The sequence below is a fragment of the Tupaia chinensis genome, unplaced genomic scaffold (genome assembly GCF_000334495.1).
Source record: "Tupaia chinensis unplaced genomic scaffold, TupChi_1.0 Scaffold000008_1, whole genome shotgun sequence".
NCBI lineage: Eukaryota > Metazoa > Chordata > Mammalia > Scandentia > Tupaiidae > Tupaia > Tupaia belangeri.
The window spans coordinates 1,006,967-1,030,450 of NW_006159437.1; the positions used below are offsets into that span (position 1 = coordinate 1,006,967).

The window sequence follows — 23,484 nt, forward strand, 5'->3', positions numbered from 1 at the left end:
GTGATTGAATGTATAAATAATAATAACAATAAAGAAAAAAATGATAACTTTTTTACAGGGAACTAAAATAATATCTTAAATAATTAAATGCTACTACTGTGAACTCAAAACTTATGAGGCTGTCTATAAAATGAATGTATATTTGAGATTCTACATTTGTTAAATTTATTTTGAGTCATTTATCCACTTTTTTTGCCAGCGAGGATAAGTTCATTAAGAACTTTAGACAATCTTGACAGACCTATTTTTACTAGAATTTTAGTAACACAATATATGTTTGTCTTACAGGTTCTTCAGCAGTACTGTCCCCTCATATGGTTGTGTACGCTACATTTACACCTCTCTATCTGTTTGAAAATAAGATATTTTCATTGAAGAAGATGGTAAGCATTCAAGACCAGGCAATACAGTATCACTTATGTCGTGTGTGTGTGTGTATGTATGAGAGAGAGAATAATTGCTACAGTAAAATGTAAACTACACATTAATGAAAATCCTACCCTTGGATTTCAGTTTCCTTGTCTTTAAAATTAGGTACCTAACCTAGGGGACTTGGTGCATTTAAAATGATCTTAGGTAACTGCAATAGTTCTATCTATGAATAATTATAAAAAAGGAAAAGAAAAAATATATATGAAGTCACTTTTTTTTTAGGTTTTTATAATAGGGCATGTGAGCTTGCGGTGGGGGGGAGGGGAGAGAGAGACAGTGAGAGGGAAAGTGACAAATCACCCGACAGAGATGATGGCCATGCCCAATCCCTTCTCCTTCATTCTCTTCATGGAATTTTGGGCACACACATGTGTGCAACCTTTGTGACCTGGACTCTAATGCTGTTGGCCATGTGGGAGTCCATTGCCTTAACCACCACACCACCTGTTACCCCAACATTTTGTTTCTTTTTAGAGAGTATTTTTGTTTTGTTTTATTTTTGTTTGTTTGCTTGTTTGCCTTTTTTTGATATGTGTGCTTGCTAGACAGAGAGAAAGAAACAGAAAGCAAGAAATCAGCCCTGGGGGTTGGTCACACTGCAGTCCATTCTCCTCCATCCTTCTCTATGGATCTTCGTGCCTGGTGTGAGTCTTAAGCCAGCAGGTTCAGAACTTGGACCATGGTCGACCACATAGGAGTCCAGTGACATAACCATTATACCCTCTACTGGTCCCAATATTTTGTTTTTATAGATCATTTTATTGTATAAGAAAGGGAAAATATAGAGTCTATACTTTTCAGTGACAGTCATGTAAATCATCTCTGGATAACAATTAACTACCTTCCTATAAATAGGCCACACACATTTTCTTAATGTAATTTAAAGGAATTCTCACACAGACTGAAGAGTCCTCACTATAAACTTCCTTGTATCGTAAAATAATACAAAACGAATGCTAATAATTTTTTTCTTATTAACTTGGAAAATGTAGTCAAAGAGAATGTAATGAAATATCCATAGTATAAGTGTTTATTCATAAGCACCTTTAAAATTTTGGCATATTCCCTTTCATTTTTTTTCTTCTCTCTGTATTTTCTGTATTTCTATGTCCTTTTTTTTCCCCACAGTGGAATCATATTTTATGCTCCATTTGGAAATTAGCTTTTCACTTAACAAAATATTATTATGGTGTTGTTTTTATTTAATATGTCTAGTGGCTGCGGAGTATTTATTCATTTTCATAATGTTTTTGTGCTTGAACAGAAAAATAATTTTTCTTCTTTCCTCTTAATGGAAAGTCTGTCAGTTCACTATAAAATTTATTCAGACAAATGCCCCATTGCATTTGGGGTTTCAGAGAACTTAGTCCTATCTTGGGACTTTAGTACTAAATATAGTACTTTTTTTTGCTGGGATTCCATGTGTTCTGATGTCACTACATTAAAGGATAATATAAGATGGGGCAGTGATATAACTTCCTATAAATATTAATTTGGTTAGTTAGAAAATGCTGAGTTTTAAAACTTGAGTGGCAATTAGTCAGAAATGCAAATATTCCAACCGGATAGTTGTTATACTTTACTCTATGCATTCCATTTGCCTTTTAGGTTGTTTCTGAAGGGCATAGTGTTATCATTCTCCCCTTCTTTATTTTCCCCTTCTTCCTCTCCTTCATCCTCCTCCTCTGTTTTAGATATAAACCATTCTTTCCTTCCAAAATCTACTGTATAATACCAGTGACATCATAGAGAGGGTATTATGTGCCATAATGAATATAGGAATAGCAACGGTTTTGCTGTTTTTAATCCTAAATTAAATAACATTAGCTATGGTTAATAACAGAAACAGTAATTCAGACTGGATCTTAAAATCGTTAACAATCAATAGTCCAAATGTACATCTCAAATCTCTTCTAAGTCCAACCTCTTGAGATTAGGGCTGCCTACCTCCATAGATAGATAGATAGATAGATAGATAGATAGATAGATAGAAAGATAGATAGACAGATAGATATAGATATTTATCTCACACACATACACACATTTAACCTGTTTCCTGTTTCCCTGCCACTGGCCAAGGGGCTGTCTCAGGCCTTCCCTATTTGGATAACTAAAGAACATCAGCCACGCTTTGTGGAGTGCCATGGCCTCATGTCTGAGAAGTACTCAAACTCCTTTTAAACTGCAAAAAGGGAGTGCATATGACGAATGCATTACAAAAAGAAAAGCCTGCAAAGTAATCCATTTGAACTTTTTGGTGTTCTTACTGAGAAACTAAGAGCTAAACACAAAGCTAGTTTTGAATTTTACAAATATTCCAAAAAAAAAATGAAAAAAGGTCTAAAAGCTCACACCTGCTTATTCCTTGGCTAATTCAACAGCTGTTCATTAATTATCAATTATTTGCTAAGCAATGTTCTATGTTCTGAGGACACAATGATGAGCCAAATTGACAAGATCCTTCTCCAGTGTTTAGAGTCCAGTGAGGAATAACAAAACATTTAGAAAATTATTGTAAAAGAAGTCATACAAGATGTCTACTATATAGTAGGTGTAGGTGCTTAAATGCTTGTTGAGATAGCATCCAAGCGAACATGTGAACAAATGAATGAAAAGTGAATGGGAAACATATTGCAGGAACATGTCATCCTTTCTGACGGGTGGCCAGGGAAGTCTTCCCTGAGGAAAAACACTTTAAGCTGAGACCTTAAAAAGTTTATCCAAAGCTGAGGAAATCATGTCAGAAAGTCTGGAGAAAGTGAAGAAGATCCCATTGGATTTAGAGAACTCCTGGGACAGATTGTGAGGGGAGAAGTCTTAGAGGCAGCTTGAGGTGTGGGTAGAAATCAGGGCATAAAGATCATTATGAATTGTCCTTTAGGGAGTTGAAAATGGTTTAAGGTATCCAGATGTTCTATAATTAGCCCAGTGTCTGTAACAGCAATTCTGAGACCCCCAAGGTTATAATGAACTGATCATAGTGCCGTGGTCTTCTATCTTGCCAGCAGATTCTTTTAAGTTTGCTATCTATGAGAGTTATCTAGTTTCTCTGGCGAATACCAGAATATAATAGAATTGTAACATTTTAATAGTAAATCTATAATAAACAATCTCTGTCCGAAGGAAATTTTGTCAAATGGAGTACATTACTGAAAGTTTTGGTACCAAAGACCATAATAACACACACAAGATAAAGTCAACAACTAACATTTATTTAAGTAAGTGATTAAGAATACTTGGGGGAGGTGGGAACAGAACAGAACTAGGGAAGAAGTAGATGATGTAGAAAACTACATCATCTGACATCCACACCTCCTCTTGGGTATTTTAAATGGTTTTGGTTTTAGTTAGATGAGTGATCTGAGATTTTTTTAAAAGTCTCCCAGACCTACCCAAACTCCAACTCCTGCTTCTTTCAGAGAGTTTGAAATGAGATGGAGTAAAAAGAAAGAAAGGCTTTAGGAAAGTAAACATCTGATTGAAAGCTTACACATGAATTATTCAGTAAACGTGTACTAAGTTACTATTCTAAATCTTCTCTGCTCTTAATTATATTTTTTATTTTTTTAGAGAGGTTTTTGCCATAGGGCACATGTGCTCGCCAGAAAGACAGAGAGAGACAGAGAGACAGAAAACAAGAAATCACCCCCCACCCCAGGGGGGATGGCCACTGCACAATCCCTTCTCTTCCATTCTCCTCTCAGGTTCTTGGGCTCGCATGCACACATGGCCGGCGAGAGTCTAGCCACATAAACATTACACCAACTGCTGGTCCTGTCTGCTCCTATTTCTATCTAAGAACTTTAAGATCCTTTAACAAAGATCTAACATTAAAGTATAATTATTATTAATGATATTATTTCTCATAAATCGGAAGTATTATATATTGAAAATAAAGTATGAAAATGTGTCTCACCTAAATTTCTCATTCTTAATTCAATACTTGGCAGATTATTCGAACTATAAATAGGTACAAATACCATACTTTGTTATTTGGATCAGTACTTTACATTTTCAAAATACTTAAAATTGTTTTATTTTCTAATACTCTACAGCTCAAACAAGAAGATCTTTTTATACTAAAATGTTTGCTGTAATTGTAAGGAAAAATTGAGATATGTAAGCCAAAAATTATGACTAGTAAAACATTTGGAACTCATTCAATGTATAAATACTACTTTGAGTATGACTTCAATGATGGATATTATTTAAATGGAATTTTTACAGTAATGCACTTTTTAAATGCTATACTGAGGCATTGCCATATTGAATAACCTCAAATTCTCCAATAAAAATTTCCATCAGAAGAATTACTTTCAGGTATTGATTTGACTCTAAAACTTGACAGTATTAAAGTTGTAGGAAAAAAGTTTATATTTCAGATTATCTATGAAATTTTTAAAAAGCCACTCCAACACATAATCTCTGGAGTTTCTGAATGGTTTCCAGTAAATTGAAAAAAAAATCTACAAAAGAGATAGAGGGAAAATGACATTTTCCTCTATTTCTTAATTGAGCTACTTTTTAAAACCCGTTGAATCACTTTTCACTTTATTTTGAATATTTATAACATTTTAATGACTTTTCTGGACTCAACAATGTACTGCTTAACTCCCTCTTGCAATTACTTCTCTGGCCTGGGGAAGAGCTGCACCATCTCCTGGGTACTTCCATTTACTTTACGCCTCAGAGAAGTGCAGCTTGAGCTATATAAATGCACTCATGAGACCAGAGCAGGTTCCATTTGGAACAATATTTGAAATAAGCTACAAGGTAGGTTTCTGGTCCTAATTTAAACAACTGTTCCATAAATCTACAGTCCCAGTTGTTGATGTAGAGATCAGTGATGCAAAATCATTTGGAAGAATACCAGTTATTGGTAAATTTAACATTGTTTTTATCATTAGATAACATATTTTTATTTTAATAATAAGAAAATATACAGCATAATGGTTTAAGGTTTAGTTACAAATAAAATAAAATAAGGAACTCACGGAGCTAGCAGGTGACATGATGGTTAAGGCACTGGACTCCCACATGGCCAACCATGGTTAGAATATTTTTTTTTTAATTTAGGTTTTGGTTAGGTTTTGTTTAGGGTTAGGTTTAGGTTAAAATTTAGGATTAGGGTTAGTGTTAGGGTTGAAAATGGGGTTAGATTTAGAGTTAGGTGTCTAGTTAATTTACGGTATAGGGCTCAGGATAGGATTAGGGTTAGTGTTTTCATTATGGTTAGGGTCAAGGTTTGGATAGGGTTGAGTGTTAGTCCAGGGTTAGGGTTAGGCTTGAGGTTAGAGTTATAGTTAGTTTTAGGGTTGATGTTAGGGCTAGTTTTAGGGATAGTTAGAGTTTAGAGCTTGGGTTTGGGTTTGGGTTAACGTTTTGGTTAAGGTTTAGGTTAGCTTAGGGTTTAGGGTTAGGGTTAGGGTTACCTTAAGGTTTTGGCTTAGGGATAGGGTAAGGTGAGGTTTAGAGTTTGGGTGCAGGGTTAGGTTTAGGGTTAAGTTAGGGTTTAGAATTTATGTTAGGATTAGGTTAGTGTTAGGTTAAACGTTTTGGTTAGGTTTACATTTAGGGTTCCAGTTATGATTAGGTTAGGGTTTAGGGCGAGGTTTAGGGATTTCAATAGGATTAGGGTTAGGGTTAGGGTTAGGGTTAGGTTTAGGGCTGAGATTAGGGAGACGTTTCTGGTTTGGCTAGTGTTTAGAATGCGTTATTTTATTTTATTTTTTTAAATTTTATCTATTTATTTACATTTTTTTATACATTCAATCACATTATTTAGCTTACAAAGTGAACATTTCAATATGTGAACATTTCTCCCTGGTCCAGTTCATCAAAATATAACAACACTACCTCCCTGACCCAACAATGCTCTGTCTCCGTATCCTTCCTCCAAAGGAACTAAAGAAGTTCTTTGGAAAAAAGATGATCAACCCTATTAAAAGATGGGAGAAGAAGTTGTAAAAACCACACACTAAAGATGACATACAAATAGCCAAAAGGCATATGAAAAAATGCTTAACATCCCTCATCGTAAGGCAAATGCAGATCAAAACAACAATAAGATGCCACCTAACCCCAGGCAGAATGTCTAAGACTAAAAAATCAAAAAATGATAAGTGTTGGTGGGGGTGTGGTGAAAAGGGAACTCTTTTACACTGCTGGTGTGAATGTAAATTAGTCCAACCACTGTGGAGAACAATTTGGAGATTCCTCAAAAGTCTACAAACAGAACTACCATATGATCCAACAATCTCACTCCTTGGCATTTTTTGGAGAGGTTTTCGCTATAGGACGCGTGCGCTCGCCAGACAGAGAGAGACAGAAAGACAGGAAGCGAGAAATCACCCCCCAGGGGGGATGGTCACGCCGCAATCCCTTCTCTTCCATTCTCCTCTCGGGATCTTGGGCACGCACGCACACGCGCCCGGCGTGAGATTTAAGCCACCGGGTCTGAGACGCGAACCGTGGTCGACCACGTGGGAGTCCAGCAACATAGCCATTACACTAACTGCTGGTTCCCAAAACCCCTGGCTTTTGACAGGAAGTGGAAGAATATGGAAGATTTACTGCTGAGTGAAGCAAGCCAGGCTATGGAGGAGAGACATTGTATGTCCGAATGTCTGCATTCTATGACTGAAACTGACGGGCTAAAGGATGTACAAACACAAGAGATGGGTGTGAATGCCAGATGTGATGTATGTGGAGGAGTGGGGCCTGGGGAAAGACATTTGGAGGCAAATTTAACATGAATGTAGTTAATATGTCACTTTATTTTTAAATGTTAAAATAAGCTATGAAAGACTGCATTTGCCTACAGAATATATCACTTTATGTTTCACATTCTTTTTGTTTCTTATGGCATATTGCAGCCTTCAATTAGTGACTGAAGTTCTGTATAAATATTATTCTGAGTTTTTCCTAAGCAGAGTAACTTTGGGAAATCTAAACATTTGAAAATGGGAAATGTCTACCTGGGCAGTTGGCAAGATAACAGAGCAGCTTCTATCTCCTCTCTCCAGTGAATGTCTTCAATGTCAGGAGTAATCACAGGAATTTCCTGTAAAGGAACCCACTGTTAGAAAGTGAGGGTATGAGGACCAGCAGTTGGCATAATGGCTACGGTGCTGGACTTCCCTGTAGCTGACCTCAGTTTGAGTCCCAGACTCTGTGGCTTAAACTCATGTTGGGCATGTGTGCATGTGTGCCCAAGATCCTGAGAGGAGACTGGAGAAGGGATTACAGTGAGTGTGACCATTTCTCCTTGAGAGTGATTTCTTACTCCCTATCTCTTCGTCTCTCTCTGTTTTTCTGGTGAGTGCACATGCCCTATAGCAAAAACCACTCAAAAAAACAAAAAAAAAAAAAAAAGAAAGAAAGAAGAAAAATGTGAGGGTATAAACCACAGATAAGACAACTACTTGCTTGTCACTTCTTGAAAAGAAATAAGACTGGATTTGTTTGAACACTAGATAGCAATTTATAGTTATTAAAACAAACTTTACATGTAATTGTATATACATATTTAGTACACTAGCACTGGTGTTAACACTTGAGCCTATAAACACAATGGCTGATTAATTAATTTTGTACCAAAACTGATGTGCTACAATTTTTGTAACCTCACAGAACCTTATAAGTGTTTAGAACTCAAAAGTGTCTTCTATTGGGACCAGCAGTTAGTGTAATGGCCATGTCGCTGGACTCCCATGTAGTTGACCACGGTTCAAGTCCCAGACCCGGTGGCTTAAACTCATGCCGGGCGCATGTGCATGCGTGCCCAAAATCTCGAGAGGAGAATGGAGGAGAAGGGATTGCGGCATGGCCATCCCCCTTGGGGGGTGATTTCCTGCTTTCTGTCTCTCTGTCTCTGTCTGGTGAGCACACGTGCCTTATAGCAAAAACCTCTCCAAGAAAAAATAAGTGTCTTCTATTCTAATTTCTCACTTTGTAAATATGGAAATGGGCCCTAGAAAAGTAAAAAGATGTAAAGCAATACAAATGATAATGGTGCTTATATTGAGGGAGGTAGAAATATGGGTGGTTATTTTTTCTTTATTACCTCTGCAGCATTGTAGTGATGATATATGGTATTTTTATGTTGACAAAGCATTGTTTAAGGGGTTGAAGGTAATTGCAAGGATTCTTTTGATTCTGCTTTCCATCTTCTAGGCAGATTCTGCTGAGAAACTTAGAGAATATGGGCTTTCCCACATTTGTAGTCATCCCGTGCTGGTGACTAGAAGTAGATCTTGTCCTCTTGTGGCACCACCAAAACCACCTGCCACACCTCCCTGGAAGCGCATTCGTCAAAAAAAAGAACCTGTTATAACAGATGAAGCTCAAAGTATGCACCAGATTGTCTTAAAAATTGTTTGATTAACCTTTTGCTATATAAAGGTTCAATAGTTTCTTTAGTGGTCAAAGATTTATGTCAAGGTAAACCATGCAACATTGCACTTTGCATCTACTTTTATTTATTTATTTTTTAAGGTGGGGTTGTTCCATGTTACAATCCTCCTACTTGAGTCTCCCTGGCACATATAACCACACCTGGGTCTTTTGTAGACAAGGTCTTGCTATGTTTTCCAGGCCAGCTTTGAGCATCAGTATTCCTGAGTAAATGATTACATACAGGTGCCTTTGTACTCAACCTTAAATTGGAATGGGAATCAAAACAGGTCTCCCATGTGGTCCTAAGTCATGTAGCAGTCTTCACAATGCACGCCACCATGGCTGGGACATTCATGTAATCTCATGTCCAAATTTAAATCTTTAAAGGATTAATTCTTCAGTCACAGAAGTCAGTTTGGTTCATGTCTTAATTACCCATATTATCAAGCTCATTCTTTGACTGATGGCATTGTTATTAGTGTGATACAATCTAAAAAGTGGCTTATAGCAAATAATACAGGAAATTAAATACCATATATTAAACCACTGAAGTGAATTTATAATATAAAAATTACTATAGAGTACCCTATAGAATATAATCTTCAAATTACTGATTTATACTTAGAACTTTTAGAGGGGTAGAACTTCTGTCCTGAGCTGGTTCCTGTGTTAATACTATCATTTGACCACTTAGGAAAGGCCAGATAAATAGGTTCCCATGGGCTGAAGGCAGGAAAGAGATGATTAATACTTTATTCTTATTTTCACACAGTTTATTGCTAAATTCTTCACAGTCCATGTCTAATTCTTTACTCCTTTGAATTTATTGTTCTCTCTAAGTCTCCATTCTTACTGCATTTTTCATTAGCACCAAGTGTGAATAGAAAAGGGACCAAGATGGCAAGAGAAGAAATGAATGAGACCACAAATGAAAAATCAATTTTAAAGTAAAAGCATGAACATGGAGGAAAGGGGTTAAAATAAATACTAGTAATTTAAAAAGCATAGCATGGTAACTCATAACTCACATATGCTTATTCTACATGTAGAGCCTTCCCACAGCTATTTTAGCATGTGCGCTTTTAGTGGTGAATGATGAAGAATTGCACTACCGTTGATTATATGTGTGACTATGTGCTTGTGTATATGCTAAAAATATACATTCTCATTCTAAAAAGTTTCAGTTAGCTTTTTGTTCAAAGACAGATTTTAAATTGTTTTTGTCCTCATTTTCTTGCATTTGCATTTTTTCCTAATACCTCATTAATTTTTAGTTCTACTAATTAAGTAATAGTACATCATGTTCTGCAGGTTATAGTATCAGAGACTGCAGTTGGAGGTCTGGCACCTGACTGAACCATGAAGGCAAAGCCACAGTGAATGTTCATAGTGCCTTTTACCAGAGGGATTATTGCTAAGCTTATTAATGTGTTTAATGTATTTGGTCCCATGAAACTTGGCTTCCTGCTGGTGATAGCCTTTGAACTGCTATGTCTCTTACTATCACTTAAAGTGCTGCTGAAACTTGACTGCAAGAGGCAAGAGACCTTACCTGATTCAGTGTAATACATAAATCTCAGTGATACTCAGGATCCTAGAATGCCAATAGCCACGTAGAATGGGATATTTATCTATTCCTTGCCTTCTTCTTTCTACTATAATACACACATTAAAAATATATAAATAACAGGGGCTGGCAGGTGATATGATGGTTAAGGGTCCTGGACTCCCACACGGTCGACTGTGGATCGTGTCCTGGACATGGCGGCTTGCTTTCTCTCTCTCTCTCTTTCTCTCTTTGTCTCTCTCTCTCTCAATCATTCTGTCCCTCTCTGGTCAAATTAAGGTAGAATAAATAAATAAATTTAAATAAAATAACTCTTCTAAAAATATAAACAATTGGGGCCGGTAAGTGGCTTGGTGGATAAGGGCGCTGGATTCCCACGTGGCCAAACACGGTTCAAGTCTCAGACCTGGTGGCTTGCTTTCTCACTTTTCCTCGCTCTTTCTCTGTGTCTTTCTGATCAAATTAAAATAAATTAATAAATAAAATGAATGAAAAAATAAAATTAATAAAAAAACAAATGGAGTTTTAAAGAATATATAAATAATTATTAACAATACAATTTTCCTCACATTTGCTTTTTGCCTACATTGACACAACCAGTGCAGTGAGTAACAAAGAGTTCTCTAGCACAGCATGTGCTACCCTTGCCAGAAAATAACAAAGGAATGTCTAGATTGGATGGAGAGGCGAAATGGTTGTTTCACTTCTTATGTAGGTCCCACTACCTTCTTCCTTTCCACTTAATTATTTACATAGTAGTTTCCGTACATTCCTTGAGGTTTTGCAATGGGATGTTGGTGCTAACAAAGCACTTCTGATGTTTTGGGTTATAAGAACTTTGCAGTGTCCCTCCTTTCTGACCTTCCTCCCTCCTTTCCTTCCTTCCTTCCTTTCTTTTTTCCTCCTTTCTTATTTTATTGTCTTTCCTGGAACTAACGTTCACATGAAACTTAAAATATTTTATTTTTAAATCCTGAATTTAATTTAATACATTGAGCCACTTGAAACACTTCTTCATTCAGAGAATCAAGGAGTAGCTGAAGGAAAGAATATTAAACATACTGATTTCCTGATTTTGCTACCAAGTGTCCTGTAATTCTATGTAAGTTACCACTTTTAATAAATGAGAATGCAAACCCAACATGGTGATGGTGGTGTCCCACATAGAGAGTCACCAAAATGTTGTCTTTCTTCTCTCAATATTAATCTTCTCTTAATATTGTAAGTGAAGATGAACCGAAAATGGAAAGGAGGATCATTTTAGAGGATAGTACAGAACTACCAGAGAAAATGTATAAAGACATCCTCAGTGTTTTTCCTGACAGTCATCTCTAACACGGTTCATTTCCGTGTTCACCAGAGTAATGTATATGCCTTGCCCCCCATGTATTGAGAACTTTTTACTTCTAGGTCAACTTCAGACTCCTAGAGGAGTAGTCAAGGATCTCTCCACTGCCACTTTTTTTTCTACATTGACCTCTAAAACATTTTCTGTTCTTCCACTACTATTTTCATACATTAGTTCACATTTTCTTTTTCTTTTTTTGAAGAGATTTTTGCCATAGGGCGCGTGCACTCGCCAGACAGACAGAGAGAGACAAAGAGATAGAAAGCGAGAAATCACCCCCCAGAGGGAATGGCCACGCCACAATCCCTTCTCCTCCATTCTCCTCTCGGAATCTTGGGCACGCATGCACATGTGCCTGGTGTGAGTTTAAGCCACTGGGTCTGGGACGCGAACCATGGTCGACTACATGGGAGTCCAGAGACATAGCCATTACACTAACTGCTGCTCCCAATTAGTTCACATTTTCTCTTCATGTTCTAAGTAGTTGTGCTGAGGAAGTCAACAAAGGTTAATTTTTTTATGAAAAGAAACATTTTTAATTATTTATTTTTTGTTTTTAGAGATAATTTTGCTATAAGGTGCTTATGCTTGCTGGAGAGACAGAGAAAGAGAGACAGAAAGCAAGAAATCACTCCCCAAGGTAGATGGCCACGCTGCAATCCCATCTTCCTCCATTCTCCTCTCAGGATTTTGGACACACACACACATGCACCAGGCATGAACTTCAAACCACATGTCCGGGATCTGAACTGCAGTCAGTCATGTAGGAGTCCAATGACATAATTATTACACTATTCACTGATCCCAGTAAGAAGCATTTTTTTGTTTTTAAAGGATTATTTCATTTAATTTTATTCATTACCATTATTTTGATAGTGATCAGGGAGGTCACTTTCCTTCTCTATTTCTCTCTCTGTCTCTCCATCTCCCTGAAGTTGGAGACAGAGAGAGAGAAGGAAAGTGGGAAAACAACTTTCAAGTCCGAGACTTGAACAACGGTCAGTCATGTGGGAGTCCAGCCGCCTTAACCACCACACTGCCTGCCAGAACCCTGTAAGAAGCTTTTAAAGAAAGTTACCTCTGTACTTGAAATAGCAGGAATTCCATGTAATAACTATTTATGACATTGACAACTTTCTCCCTTGAGGCTTAATTTGTAATATGGAAAGCAAATGAGAATGAGACAAAAGTAATCTAATCCAAGATCTATAAATTCTTTCAATAAACAATTTTACCTATCTTTGTACATTTCTATTTAACTCTATTGAAATTAGCTGGATAAATAGTTAATCTAATCAGTACTGCATTAAGTGCTCAATTCTGCATGCAATCCTGGAAGACGAAAAAAAAAATGTACATCACAATTCCAACCTGCTACTTTTTAGGAACAATTTTAAAGAAGCCTGAGCAGTTTCTTGAGATTTCAAGTCCATTTCTGAACTATAGATTGACTTCATTTACAATTCCAACAGAAGCGTAAGTATATAATGTTCTTTCACATGAATACATCTTATTAACGAAGAGTATCCTGTGATGTGTGTGGTTAAAAATAACACTAAATGGGAGCATTTTGAAGTATCTTAATTTAAGAAAATGACGAATATATATTGAAAACATACTCAAGGACATTTCCTTGACCTTTTGTCGTGTGTGATTAATTCATTTAATTACCAATTCACTTTTTAATGTGTAAATATTATGAACTGAACGTTTGTGTTTCCCCAAACTTTGTATGTGAAAAGCCCTAACTCCCAGTGTGGCTAATTGGGAAATGAAACCTCTGAAGAAGTCATTGAAGTTACATGCTATATCCAAGGTACTGTGTTATAGTATTGACTCAGAGTCTAAAGAACCCTTGAGGTCTTCATCATAAATATATAAGCATCCGCATCAACTAATCCTAAAAAATTTGTGTTTTTTATCGCAGCCAGCAAATAAAAGGCACATTTGGAGGAGGCAAGGCTATCTGAGGCAGACAATATTAAGCACTGATAAACTACTAGTACTGTAAAAGCTGAAAAGAAACTACAAGTAGTACATGTGGCTATGTAATTTAATTTTAAGTTGATTATTATTATATAAAATTAAAACCTAAAATTCCTTATTTGTGTTGGTCGTATTTTAAGTTCTCAATTGTCAAATATTTTAAGTGGATAATTTTAATCATTGTATATTTTTTTTCTGAATGTTAAAGGGAATGAATAAGTGACCTGCCTATAAGTGTAACATTTCATTATAATAGTATTATATTATTTTTAGTTTCTATTAGTTCTATTATTGACCTATATTTCCATTTATAAACGAAAATGCAAAAAGCCAATCAATTTATTTAACTAGATTGAACGTACTTTGTTCTATGAAAAAGGCTCATTGAATTTAGATGTCTTAATATGATAATTAAAATATTTGAATCAATTTTATTTTATAAATAGAAGTTTATACTTTGATGACAAATATACTAAAATTTGTGTTAACGCAGTGGTTAAATAATATTTCTTAGATTCTCTTTTATAATAATAAATACTTACTTTAAGATAAATTTTGAATCAATTCAAATGAAGCCTACTTTGAATGGCCTTTATTATTATATAAAATTTTTTAAAAAATTGAATGTGCCCTTCAATCCCAGTTATGTATAAATAAAAAATCAGGGGAATATGAAGTATTTATTATGAAGGGCACTCCTGTTTTTATGAGGCAAAAACTTACTTAATGTAATCAATGAAGATTCTGAAAAAATATATAAAAATATTTGTGAAACAAATATATATAGAAAAATGATATATTATATAGAAAAATGTCCTCCTTTTCCCTCCTTATATTTTTACTGTCTGTTTTACTGCTTTGGCGAGATGTTATAGAATCAATAGGCTGGACAGATGGATGGATGAATAGACAGATATAGATAGATAGATAGGAGAGAGAACTTATTAGAGGAATTGGTTCACACCGTTATGGAGGCTAAATCCCATGACTGACTGTCAGCAAGCTGGGGAACCCAGGAAGTCAGCAGTGTGGCTCTGTCCAAGTGCAAAGTCCTCAGAACTTGGAAAGTCAAGAGTGTAACTATCAGTCCAAGGCCACAGGACTGAAAACCTGGAGTGGGAGTAAGAGTGTTGCTAACACAAGTCCCAGAGACCCAAGGCCAGAGAACCTAAAGTTCTGTTGTCCAAGCTGAGGAGAAGAAGGGTATCCCAGGTCCAAGAAAGAGTTATTTCACATTTCCTCTGCCTTTTGCTCTATTCAGCTCTCCAGCTAATTGTGCCTGACTGTGTTAAGAGCAGATCTTCACCACTCAGTCTGTGGACTCATATGACAATCTTCTTCAGAAATACCATCACAGACACACTAAAAAATAAAGCTTCACTGGCTATCTAGGTATCCTCTAGTCCATGTTGGCACCTAAAATAAAGCAAGACACTTAAGACAATGACTTCTCCATTCCAAATAATTTTTGCCTATCGCCCAGCTGACTGAATTTGCATACTAATCACAGATTTTGTAGGTTGTTCAAAAGGGAGCTGCAGACTGCGAGGGCAAATGTTTTCATGGTTTAAATCGTTATGTCTAGCCTCTCAGAATCTTTATGCCAATTTGGGCCACAAATGTGTTGGTTTTATAACCTGAATTCCCTGAGCTATTCCTTTACTTGATTTTCTTGTACTTTCTTTCAGCTTTATTACTTGATTAGGATGGATAAAACACTAATTCTCAGGTACAGGTGACTTCATTACTTGATTGAATTCAACTAATCTAGTCACTGCTTGGATCTGTTATGAACAAATTTGCATATTCATTTTATCTGACAGAGCCAAATGTGAAGATATATGAATGATATTTTATCCTGAATAAAAAACATGTCCCTTCTATTCCATTTTGCTGTACAGTCAGAGTTCTCAGGTCAACATAAAAGCAAGTCCTTCTTGTGGTGAGCTTTGAAAGCACCTGCTCTCACAGCTTCCTATCACTGAAACTGTTATTGTAGCAACAGGCCAGGTTTGCCCATTCTTGGCTCATAGCCTTGTTTCCTAGAATTGGAGCCTCAAAATCATGTTTCTACTACCCTCTAGTGGAAATTTCATGCATATCAGGAAGATTTAGTTAGAGGGGAATTCAGTTTTACTGGACACTAACTGGAAAGAAATGTTTATAAAGTTTAAATGCATATAATTTAATTTTCAAAAAACACCTTACCTAAAACATATATACTATAACAAATGGATTTTTGTATGACTATAAAATTCAAGCTATAGCACTGTTAGTTTGGGGTAATATTAGAAATCTGTGGGAGTATTATACACAGGTAGTTTAAGTATGAGTGTCCTAATTATAAATTAAGTGCACAAGACTCATAATTAGATGTATGACTCTGATCCTGGCTTCACTGACACATTACTCTGATACTTATTTTTGAATAGAAATCTACTTTTTTTTACTTTGTTTTGTTTTTATCATTTCTTAAATTAATTTGTTTTACATCTTTAAGATGTGCAGTATGGTTTCTCAAAGCATGCATGCAGTGAGTAATAAAAAAACCAAGGATTATACATTATTTCAACAAAGAACCTTACATTCTTGTCTGTTAAAACCCCTCCCTTTTTTTTCTTAATCCCTTACCCACACCCTACCCCCTTCATACAGTCTCTGGTATCTACATTTGTCCTCTGTACTACTATGCCTTTTGATCATTTCTACTGTAGATGTGTGTGTGTGTGTGTGTGTGTGTGTGTGTGTGTATGGAGAGAGAGAGAGCACAAAGATATACAATGTTCATCTTCTATATTCATTGACTTTGTGTAGAATCACAAAGTCTCACTGTTTGTGGCTGAGTAGTATTCTGTAGTGCATTTGTGTCACATATTTTTGATACGGTCATCAGTTATTTGTCATTTAGTTTGATTGCAAGTCTTGGTAATTGTGACTAATGCTGCGATAAACAGGAATCTCTATGTGTCTTTCCAACAGTTGTTTTCCTGGCCTTTGGGTAAATACCAAGGAGTGGGATTCTGGGCTATATGGTAGTTCTATTTGCAAATATTTGAAGAACCTCTATATTGTTTTCCACAATGACTGTACTAATTTACATTCCCACCAATAGTGCAGTAGAGTTTCTTTTCACCATGGCCTTGCCAACATCTGTTGTTCTTTGTGTTTTTGAATGTAGTGATTCTGATGGGCTAAATGATTACCTAATGATAGCTTTGACTTGCATTTTCTTTATGATAAGAGATATTAAACACTTTTTCATTACTTTTTGGCCATTGTATGTCTTCCTTTGAGAGTTTGCTCAACTTATGTGCCCATCTATGAATTGGATTATGCATTTTTTTTTATTGTGACTAGACTGCTTGAATTCCCTATACATTCTGGATATCAATCTCTTATCTGAAGCATAGTTTACAAATATTTTCTCCCATTCAGTGGGTTGTTGCTTCACTCTGCTTATTGTTTCCATTACTATGAAGAAACTTTTAGCTTGATGTAATCCTACTTGTTTATTTGGAATTCTTGCCTGAGCTCTAGGAGTCTTATATAATAAATCTTTGCCTACTCCAATGTCTTCAAGTGTTTCTCCTTCATTTTCCACAAGTAGTTTCATAGTTTGAGCTTTTACATTTAAGTCTTTATTCCATTTTGAGTTCATTTTTGTTAATGGTGAGAGATAGGGGTCCAGTTTCATTTCCATGCAGGTAGATATCAGTTGTTCTAGCATCATTTTCTGAAAAGATTTTCTTTTCCCCACTGGATTGCCTTGTGCCCAGTGTCAAAAATTAGGTGGCTGTATGTTCTGGGATTTTTTTTTTTCTAAATTCTTTATTCTGTTCCATTGGTCTGTGTGTCCATTTCCTTCCAGGACTGTGCTATCTTGATTAACACAGATTTGTAATATATTTTAAGGCCTTAAGATGTGGTGAGATGCCTTGTATTTTATTTTTCCTGCACAGTATTACTATTGTGATATGGGGTCTTTTATGATTCCAGACAAATTTTATAATTGCCTTTTATATTTCTGTGAAGAATCTCACTGGTAATTTAATCAGAATCACATTGATTTTGTAAATTAGTTTAGCTACTATTGACCTTTTAATTATATTGATTATTCCTATCCAAGAACAAGAATTGTCTTTCTAATTTTTTGTATCATATTCAATTTCTTTTTTCAGTTTTTCATAGTTATCCTTGTGGAAGTCTTTCGCCTCTTTGATTAGGCTTATTCCTAGTTTGTGTGTGTGTGTGTGTGTGTGTGTGTGTGTTTTGCTATTTTAAATGAGTTTTTTCCTTCAATTTTACCTCACTATATTCATTGTTAGTGTATTAAGAACACTATAGATTTTTCTATATTGATTTTTTATCCTGTTACTTTACTGAATTAATTGATCACTTCCAGGAGTTGTTCCATGAATTCTCTTAGCTTTTCTATGTAATCATGTCATCCGCAAACAGGGACAATTTAACTTCTTTCAAAAAAAAAATGCATTTTATTTTCCTCTCCTCTCTGACTGCATTGGCTGGAAATGCAGTAATGTATTGAGGAGTGGAGAAATCAGACCACCTTGTCTTGTTATAATTTTTAGTAGGAAAACTTGCAGCTATTCCTTATTTGGTCTGATGTTGACTATAGATATGTCATTTATGGCTTTTATTGTGTTGAGGAATATACCTTCTATGTTTCTTTTCTGGAGAGTCTTATTCATGAAGGGATGTTGTGTTTTATGAAATTATTCTTCAGCATCAATTATTATGATCACTTAAACATTTTTTTCTTCTTAATGTATTACAGTTATTGTTTTGCATTGTTAAAATATCCTTGCATCCCTGGGATAAAGGCTACTTGGTAATGGTAAAATGCATTAAAATACACTACTCTGAAAATTAAGTCAATTCTAAATGTCAAATTTCTATTTTCTTTTTATTGCCAGAGGGTACATGAACTCACTAGAGAGAAAAAGAGATAGTGAGACCAAGATAAAGCACCCCCCAATGAGGTATGAAAATACTACAATCCCTTTTCCTCGATTTCTACATCCCATCAGGATTTGGGGCATGCACACACATGAACCTAACATGTTTTTCAAGCCCCAGTGCTAGGATTTGAACCATAGCTGGTCTTACAAAATTCAGCTTTTAGTGCACAGTGCTAAATCATTGTGCTACAGAACCAGCCCATAGAATTCTTAAAAATACAGAGATGATCACCATAGCTGTGTTCTGGAAAATTTTACACTGATACTTTGACTGAGATGAAATATTTCTTTAGTAGTGAACAAAGTGATTCAATGTTTTAACACGAAGTAAAAATATATATTTCTTATACATAGTAGTTGTGAAAGAAAGAAAATAATCAAAATGAACAAAACCAGAACTCCCTTTGACAAAGCTGTAGTTATGTATTAGCAACTTAAAATGAAAGATTAAAACAGTAGACTTTTTTTTTTCTCCTATAAGGCATTATGTACAATCTTTTACTAAAAAAGGAGTGTCTTCAAGATCTGGTTTACCTTCTGTCCCTGAAAGTGATGAAACTACAACCACTAGTCAGCTAGACTTGAGTCAAATAACAAGAACTGTATCTCAGGTAAATATATTACTCTCACTATTGACCTTTTGGCTTAATTGTAGAAGTTTTTCCCTAAATTGTGAATTACTTTATACAAATGAAACAATGTAGAACAGTCATCTGAACTCTCGTCTAGTACTGATTGAGCCATTCTTTATACTAAGATTACTATGAAGATATGTACTTTATGTTTCTATGACTTAGAAAATGGAATATTCATCTGTTGTGGAAGTTTTCTGTGTGTCTCTTCTGTGTTATATTCCCTATCTGCCATTCAGAATTTAACATTTATCAGCTCCATACTTTTCTAATTTTTCTAATTATTTATGTGTTTATAAGCAACATATAGCTTAGCATGATCGCTATATAATCTTAATTGACATTTATTGTATTAATTCTTCTCTTACTTTTTTTTTATCTTCACACCATGCTGCTTTCCACAGTTTGCTCATTTCACTGGCTGATAGTATTTATTGAGTAACCAATATTACAGTTTTTAAAAATCAAGCACAGTGAAAATATGGCTTTATTTGTCACTTCTTTACATATTTGGGTGTTCTAAGGTTGGGTATACAAAACATATATATTTAAGTGTTATATATTATTGAATAATTAACCATTTTATCATTATTTTATGACCTTCTTTATCTCATTTTACAATATTTTTTATTTAAATTCCATTTTATCTGAGATGTGCACCTAAATCCCCTTTCTCTCTCTTGGTTTTAATTTGTATGGAATATCTTTTTTCCAGCTTTCCACTTTCTGTCTCTATGTGTCTTTAAAGTTATAGTGAGTCTCTTCCAGGCAGCATATGATCACATTTTTTTTCAGGTTCTTGCCCTAGCGTGCATGTGCTCACCAGAGACAGACGGAGAACGGGAAAGTGAGAAATCACCCCTCAGGAGAAATGATCATGCCACAGTCCCTTCTCCTCCATTCTCCTTTTGGGAATTAAAACACTAATGCACATGTGCCCAGTGTGGTTCTCAAGCTGCCAGGTCCCTTAACCTCCATGCGACCTGTTGGTCCCAGCTATGTTTTTTCTTTTTTTCTTTTTTTTTGAGAGATTTTTGCTATAGGCCGTGTGTGCTCACCAGACAGACAGAGACATAGAGACAGAAAGCGAGAAATCACCCTCAGGGGGGATGGTCACGCTGCAATCCCTTCTCCTCTATTCTCCTCTCGGGATCTTGGGCACGTACGCACACGCGCCCGGCATGAGTTTTAAGCCACCGGGTCTGGGACGTGAACCGCGGTCGACTACGTGGGAGTCCAGCAACATAGCCATTACACTAACTGCTGGTTCCCCCCAGCTATGTTTTTTAATCTACCCAGCCACTCTGTCATTTTTCAATGGAGAATTTAATATACTTATATTCAAGGTAAACACTTATTAATATTATTTACGTATTTTTTGGTTGTTTTGTATATTGTTTCTTTTTTCCTCTTTTTACTGTCTATTATTAGGTGGCTTTCTTTATAGAGTTGTGCTTTGATTCCTTGCATTTTATCATTTGTGTATCTGTTCTACATTTTTGCTTTGTGATTACTATCAGGCTTATATTAAACATCTTATAGTTATAACACAATTTTAAGCTCATAATAACAAGTTCAATCACGTATAAAAAGTTTATACTTTTACCCAACCGTCCTCCCCACATTTGATGTTTTGTTTTGTTTTCTGACAAGCTCTCTCTATGTCATGATCCTCTTGTCTAAGCTACCCAAATAGCTGAGAATATAGGCATGTGTCACAGTGCCCACCTTTTTAAAGTGCACCAGGAATTGAACCCCGGCCTTCCATACAGCCTTAGGCTACTGAATAACAGCATCAAGTAGTGTGTACTACTGCAGCTGGACCTTAAGATCTGGATGAACAATTTATATCCTTTTATACTATGAATTATCTGTCTTGATACCATACAGTCTCGTTTGGATTGCATCTTAGTGGAGACTTTTGACCTTCCTTATGTTTTTAATTTCTCTGTTAAATATCTTGTTTTTGGTCATTCTTCTTTTCTTAATTTTGTTGAATTTTTTTTTTACATTTTCATGAAGTTAAGTGAATATTCTTAAAATCTTTGTTTTGAATTATTTGGCAAGAAAATTGTGTATCTCCATTTCTATAAGGTTGGTTACTAGTGCTTTGTTTTACTTTTTCTGTTTCTTTGGTGGGATCCTATTTCTCTTATTTTTCTTGATGTTTGTGGTGATATATTAATGACTGCACATTTGAAGAAGTAGAGTCTTTCCTCCTTTTTTGGAGAGGTTTTTGCTCTAGGGAGCGTGCACACACCAGAGAGACAGAGAGATAGAAAGTGAGAAATCCCCCCCGCCCCAGAGGGGATGACCACGCCACAATCCCTTCTCCTCTGTTCTCCTCTCGGGATCTTGGGCACAGATGCACACACGTACGACTACGTGGGAGTCCAGCAACATAGCCATTACACTAACTGCTGGTTCCCCCCAGCTATGTTTTTTAATCTACCCAGCCACTCTGTCGTTTTTCAATGGAGAATTTAATATACTTATATTCAAGGTAAACACTTATTAATATTATTTACGTATTTTTTGGTTGTTTTGTATATTGTTTCTTTTTTCCTCTTTTTACTGTCTATTATTAGGTGGCTTTCTTTATAGAGTTGTGCTTTGATTCCTTGCATTTTATCATTTGTGTATCTGTTCTACATTTTTGCTTTGTGATTACTATCAGGCTTATATTAAACATCTTATAGTTATAACACAATTTTAAGCTCATAATAACTTAAGTTCAATCACGTATAAAAAGTTTATACTTTTACCCAACCGTCCTCCCCACATTTGGTGTTTTGTTTTGTTTTCTGACAAGCTCTCTCTATGTCATGATCCTCTTGTCTAAGCTACCCAAATAGCTGAGAATATAGGCATGTGTCACAGTGCCCACCTTTTTAAAGTGCACCAGGAATTGAACCCCGGCCTTCCATACAGCCTTAGGCTACTGAATAACAGCATCAAGTAGTGTGTACTACTGCAGCTGGACCTTAAGATCTGGATGAACAATTTATATCCTTTTATACTATGAATTATCTGTCTTGATACCATACAGTCTCGTTTGGATTGCATCTTAGTGGAGACTTTTGACCTTCCTTATGTTTTTAATTTCTCTGTTAAATATCTTGTTTTTGGTCATTCTTCTTTTCTTAATTTTGTTGAATTTTTTTTTTACATTTTCGTGAAGTTAAGTGAATATTCTTAAAATCTTTGTTTTGAATTATTTGGCAAGAAAATTGTGTATCTCCATTTCTATAAGGTTGGTTACTAGTGCTTTGTTTTACTTTTTCTGTTTCTTTGGTGGGATCCTATTTCTCTTATTTTTCTTGATGTTTGTGGTGATATATTAATGACTGCACATTTGAAGAAGTAGAGTCTTTCCTCCTCTTTTGGAGAGGTTTTTGCTCTAGGGAGCGTGCACACACCAGAGAGACAGAGAGATAGAAAGTGAGAAATCCCCCCCGCCCCAGAGGGGATGACCACGCCGTAATCCCTTCTCCTCTGTTCTCCTCTCGGGATCTTGGGCACAGACGCACACACGCACATGCGCCCAGCGTGAGTTTAATCCACCTGGTCCAGGACTTGAACAGCAGTCAACTACATGGGAGTCCAGCGACATAGCCATTATGCTAACTGCTGGTCCCAAAGAAGTAGAGGACCACAGAAGCAGGACCGAACCTTGGGTTCACTATAACATGCATCTGTGGAGACTGGCCTGGAGCCTGTGGCTAGCCTGGTACTGGGGCAATCAAGAAGCCTGTGTCTGTAGGGGCTGGTCTGGAGCCTGTGGCTGTAGGGACAAGCCAGGATCTTGGGTCTATGGAGGCTAGCTTGGAGGCCTTGTCTGTGGGTGCTAGTCTGGTGGTTCAATCCGTTAGAGCTGGTCTAGGTCCTGGGGTTATGGCTTAAACTCACACCTGGCACATGTGCTTGCATGCCCAAGATCCTGAGAGGAGAATGGAGGAGAAGGGATTGTGGTGTGATCATCCTCCCTGGGGAGGGGGGCAGGATTTCTCACTTTGTGTCTTTCTGTCTCTCTCTGTCTTTCTGGTGAGCGCACATACTCTATAGCAAAAACCTCCCCCCCCCCAAAAAAAAGGAAAAGGAAAATGTCGCAGGTTGTTGACATGAACTGGTTAGTTAGGCATA

General features: G+C 36.2%; 1 protein-coding gene across 1 annotated transcript in view; it reads left to right on the forward strand.

Annotated features, from left to right (window-relative positions):
- ADGB (androglobin) overlaps positions 1 to 23,484 on the forward strand; it is a 189,075-nt gene that overhangs the window by 78,204 nt on the left and 87,387 nt on the right. The window contains 4 exon segments of the mRNA XM_027765632.1: positions 289 to 383; positions 8,608 to 8,782; positions 13,130 to 13,220; positions 19,191 to 19,320. Coding sequence (XP_027621433.1) covers positions 289 to 383; positions 8,608 to 8,782; positions 13,130 to 13,220; positions 19,191 to 19,320 — 491 coding nt within the window.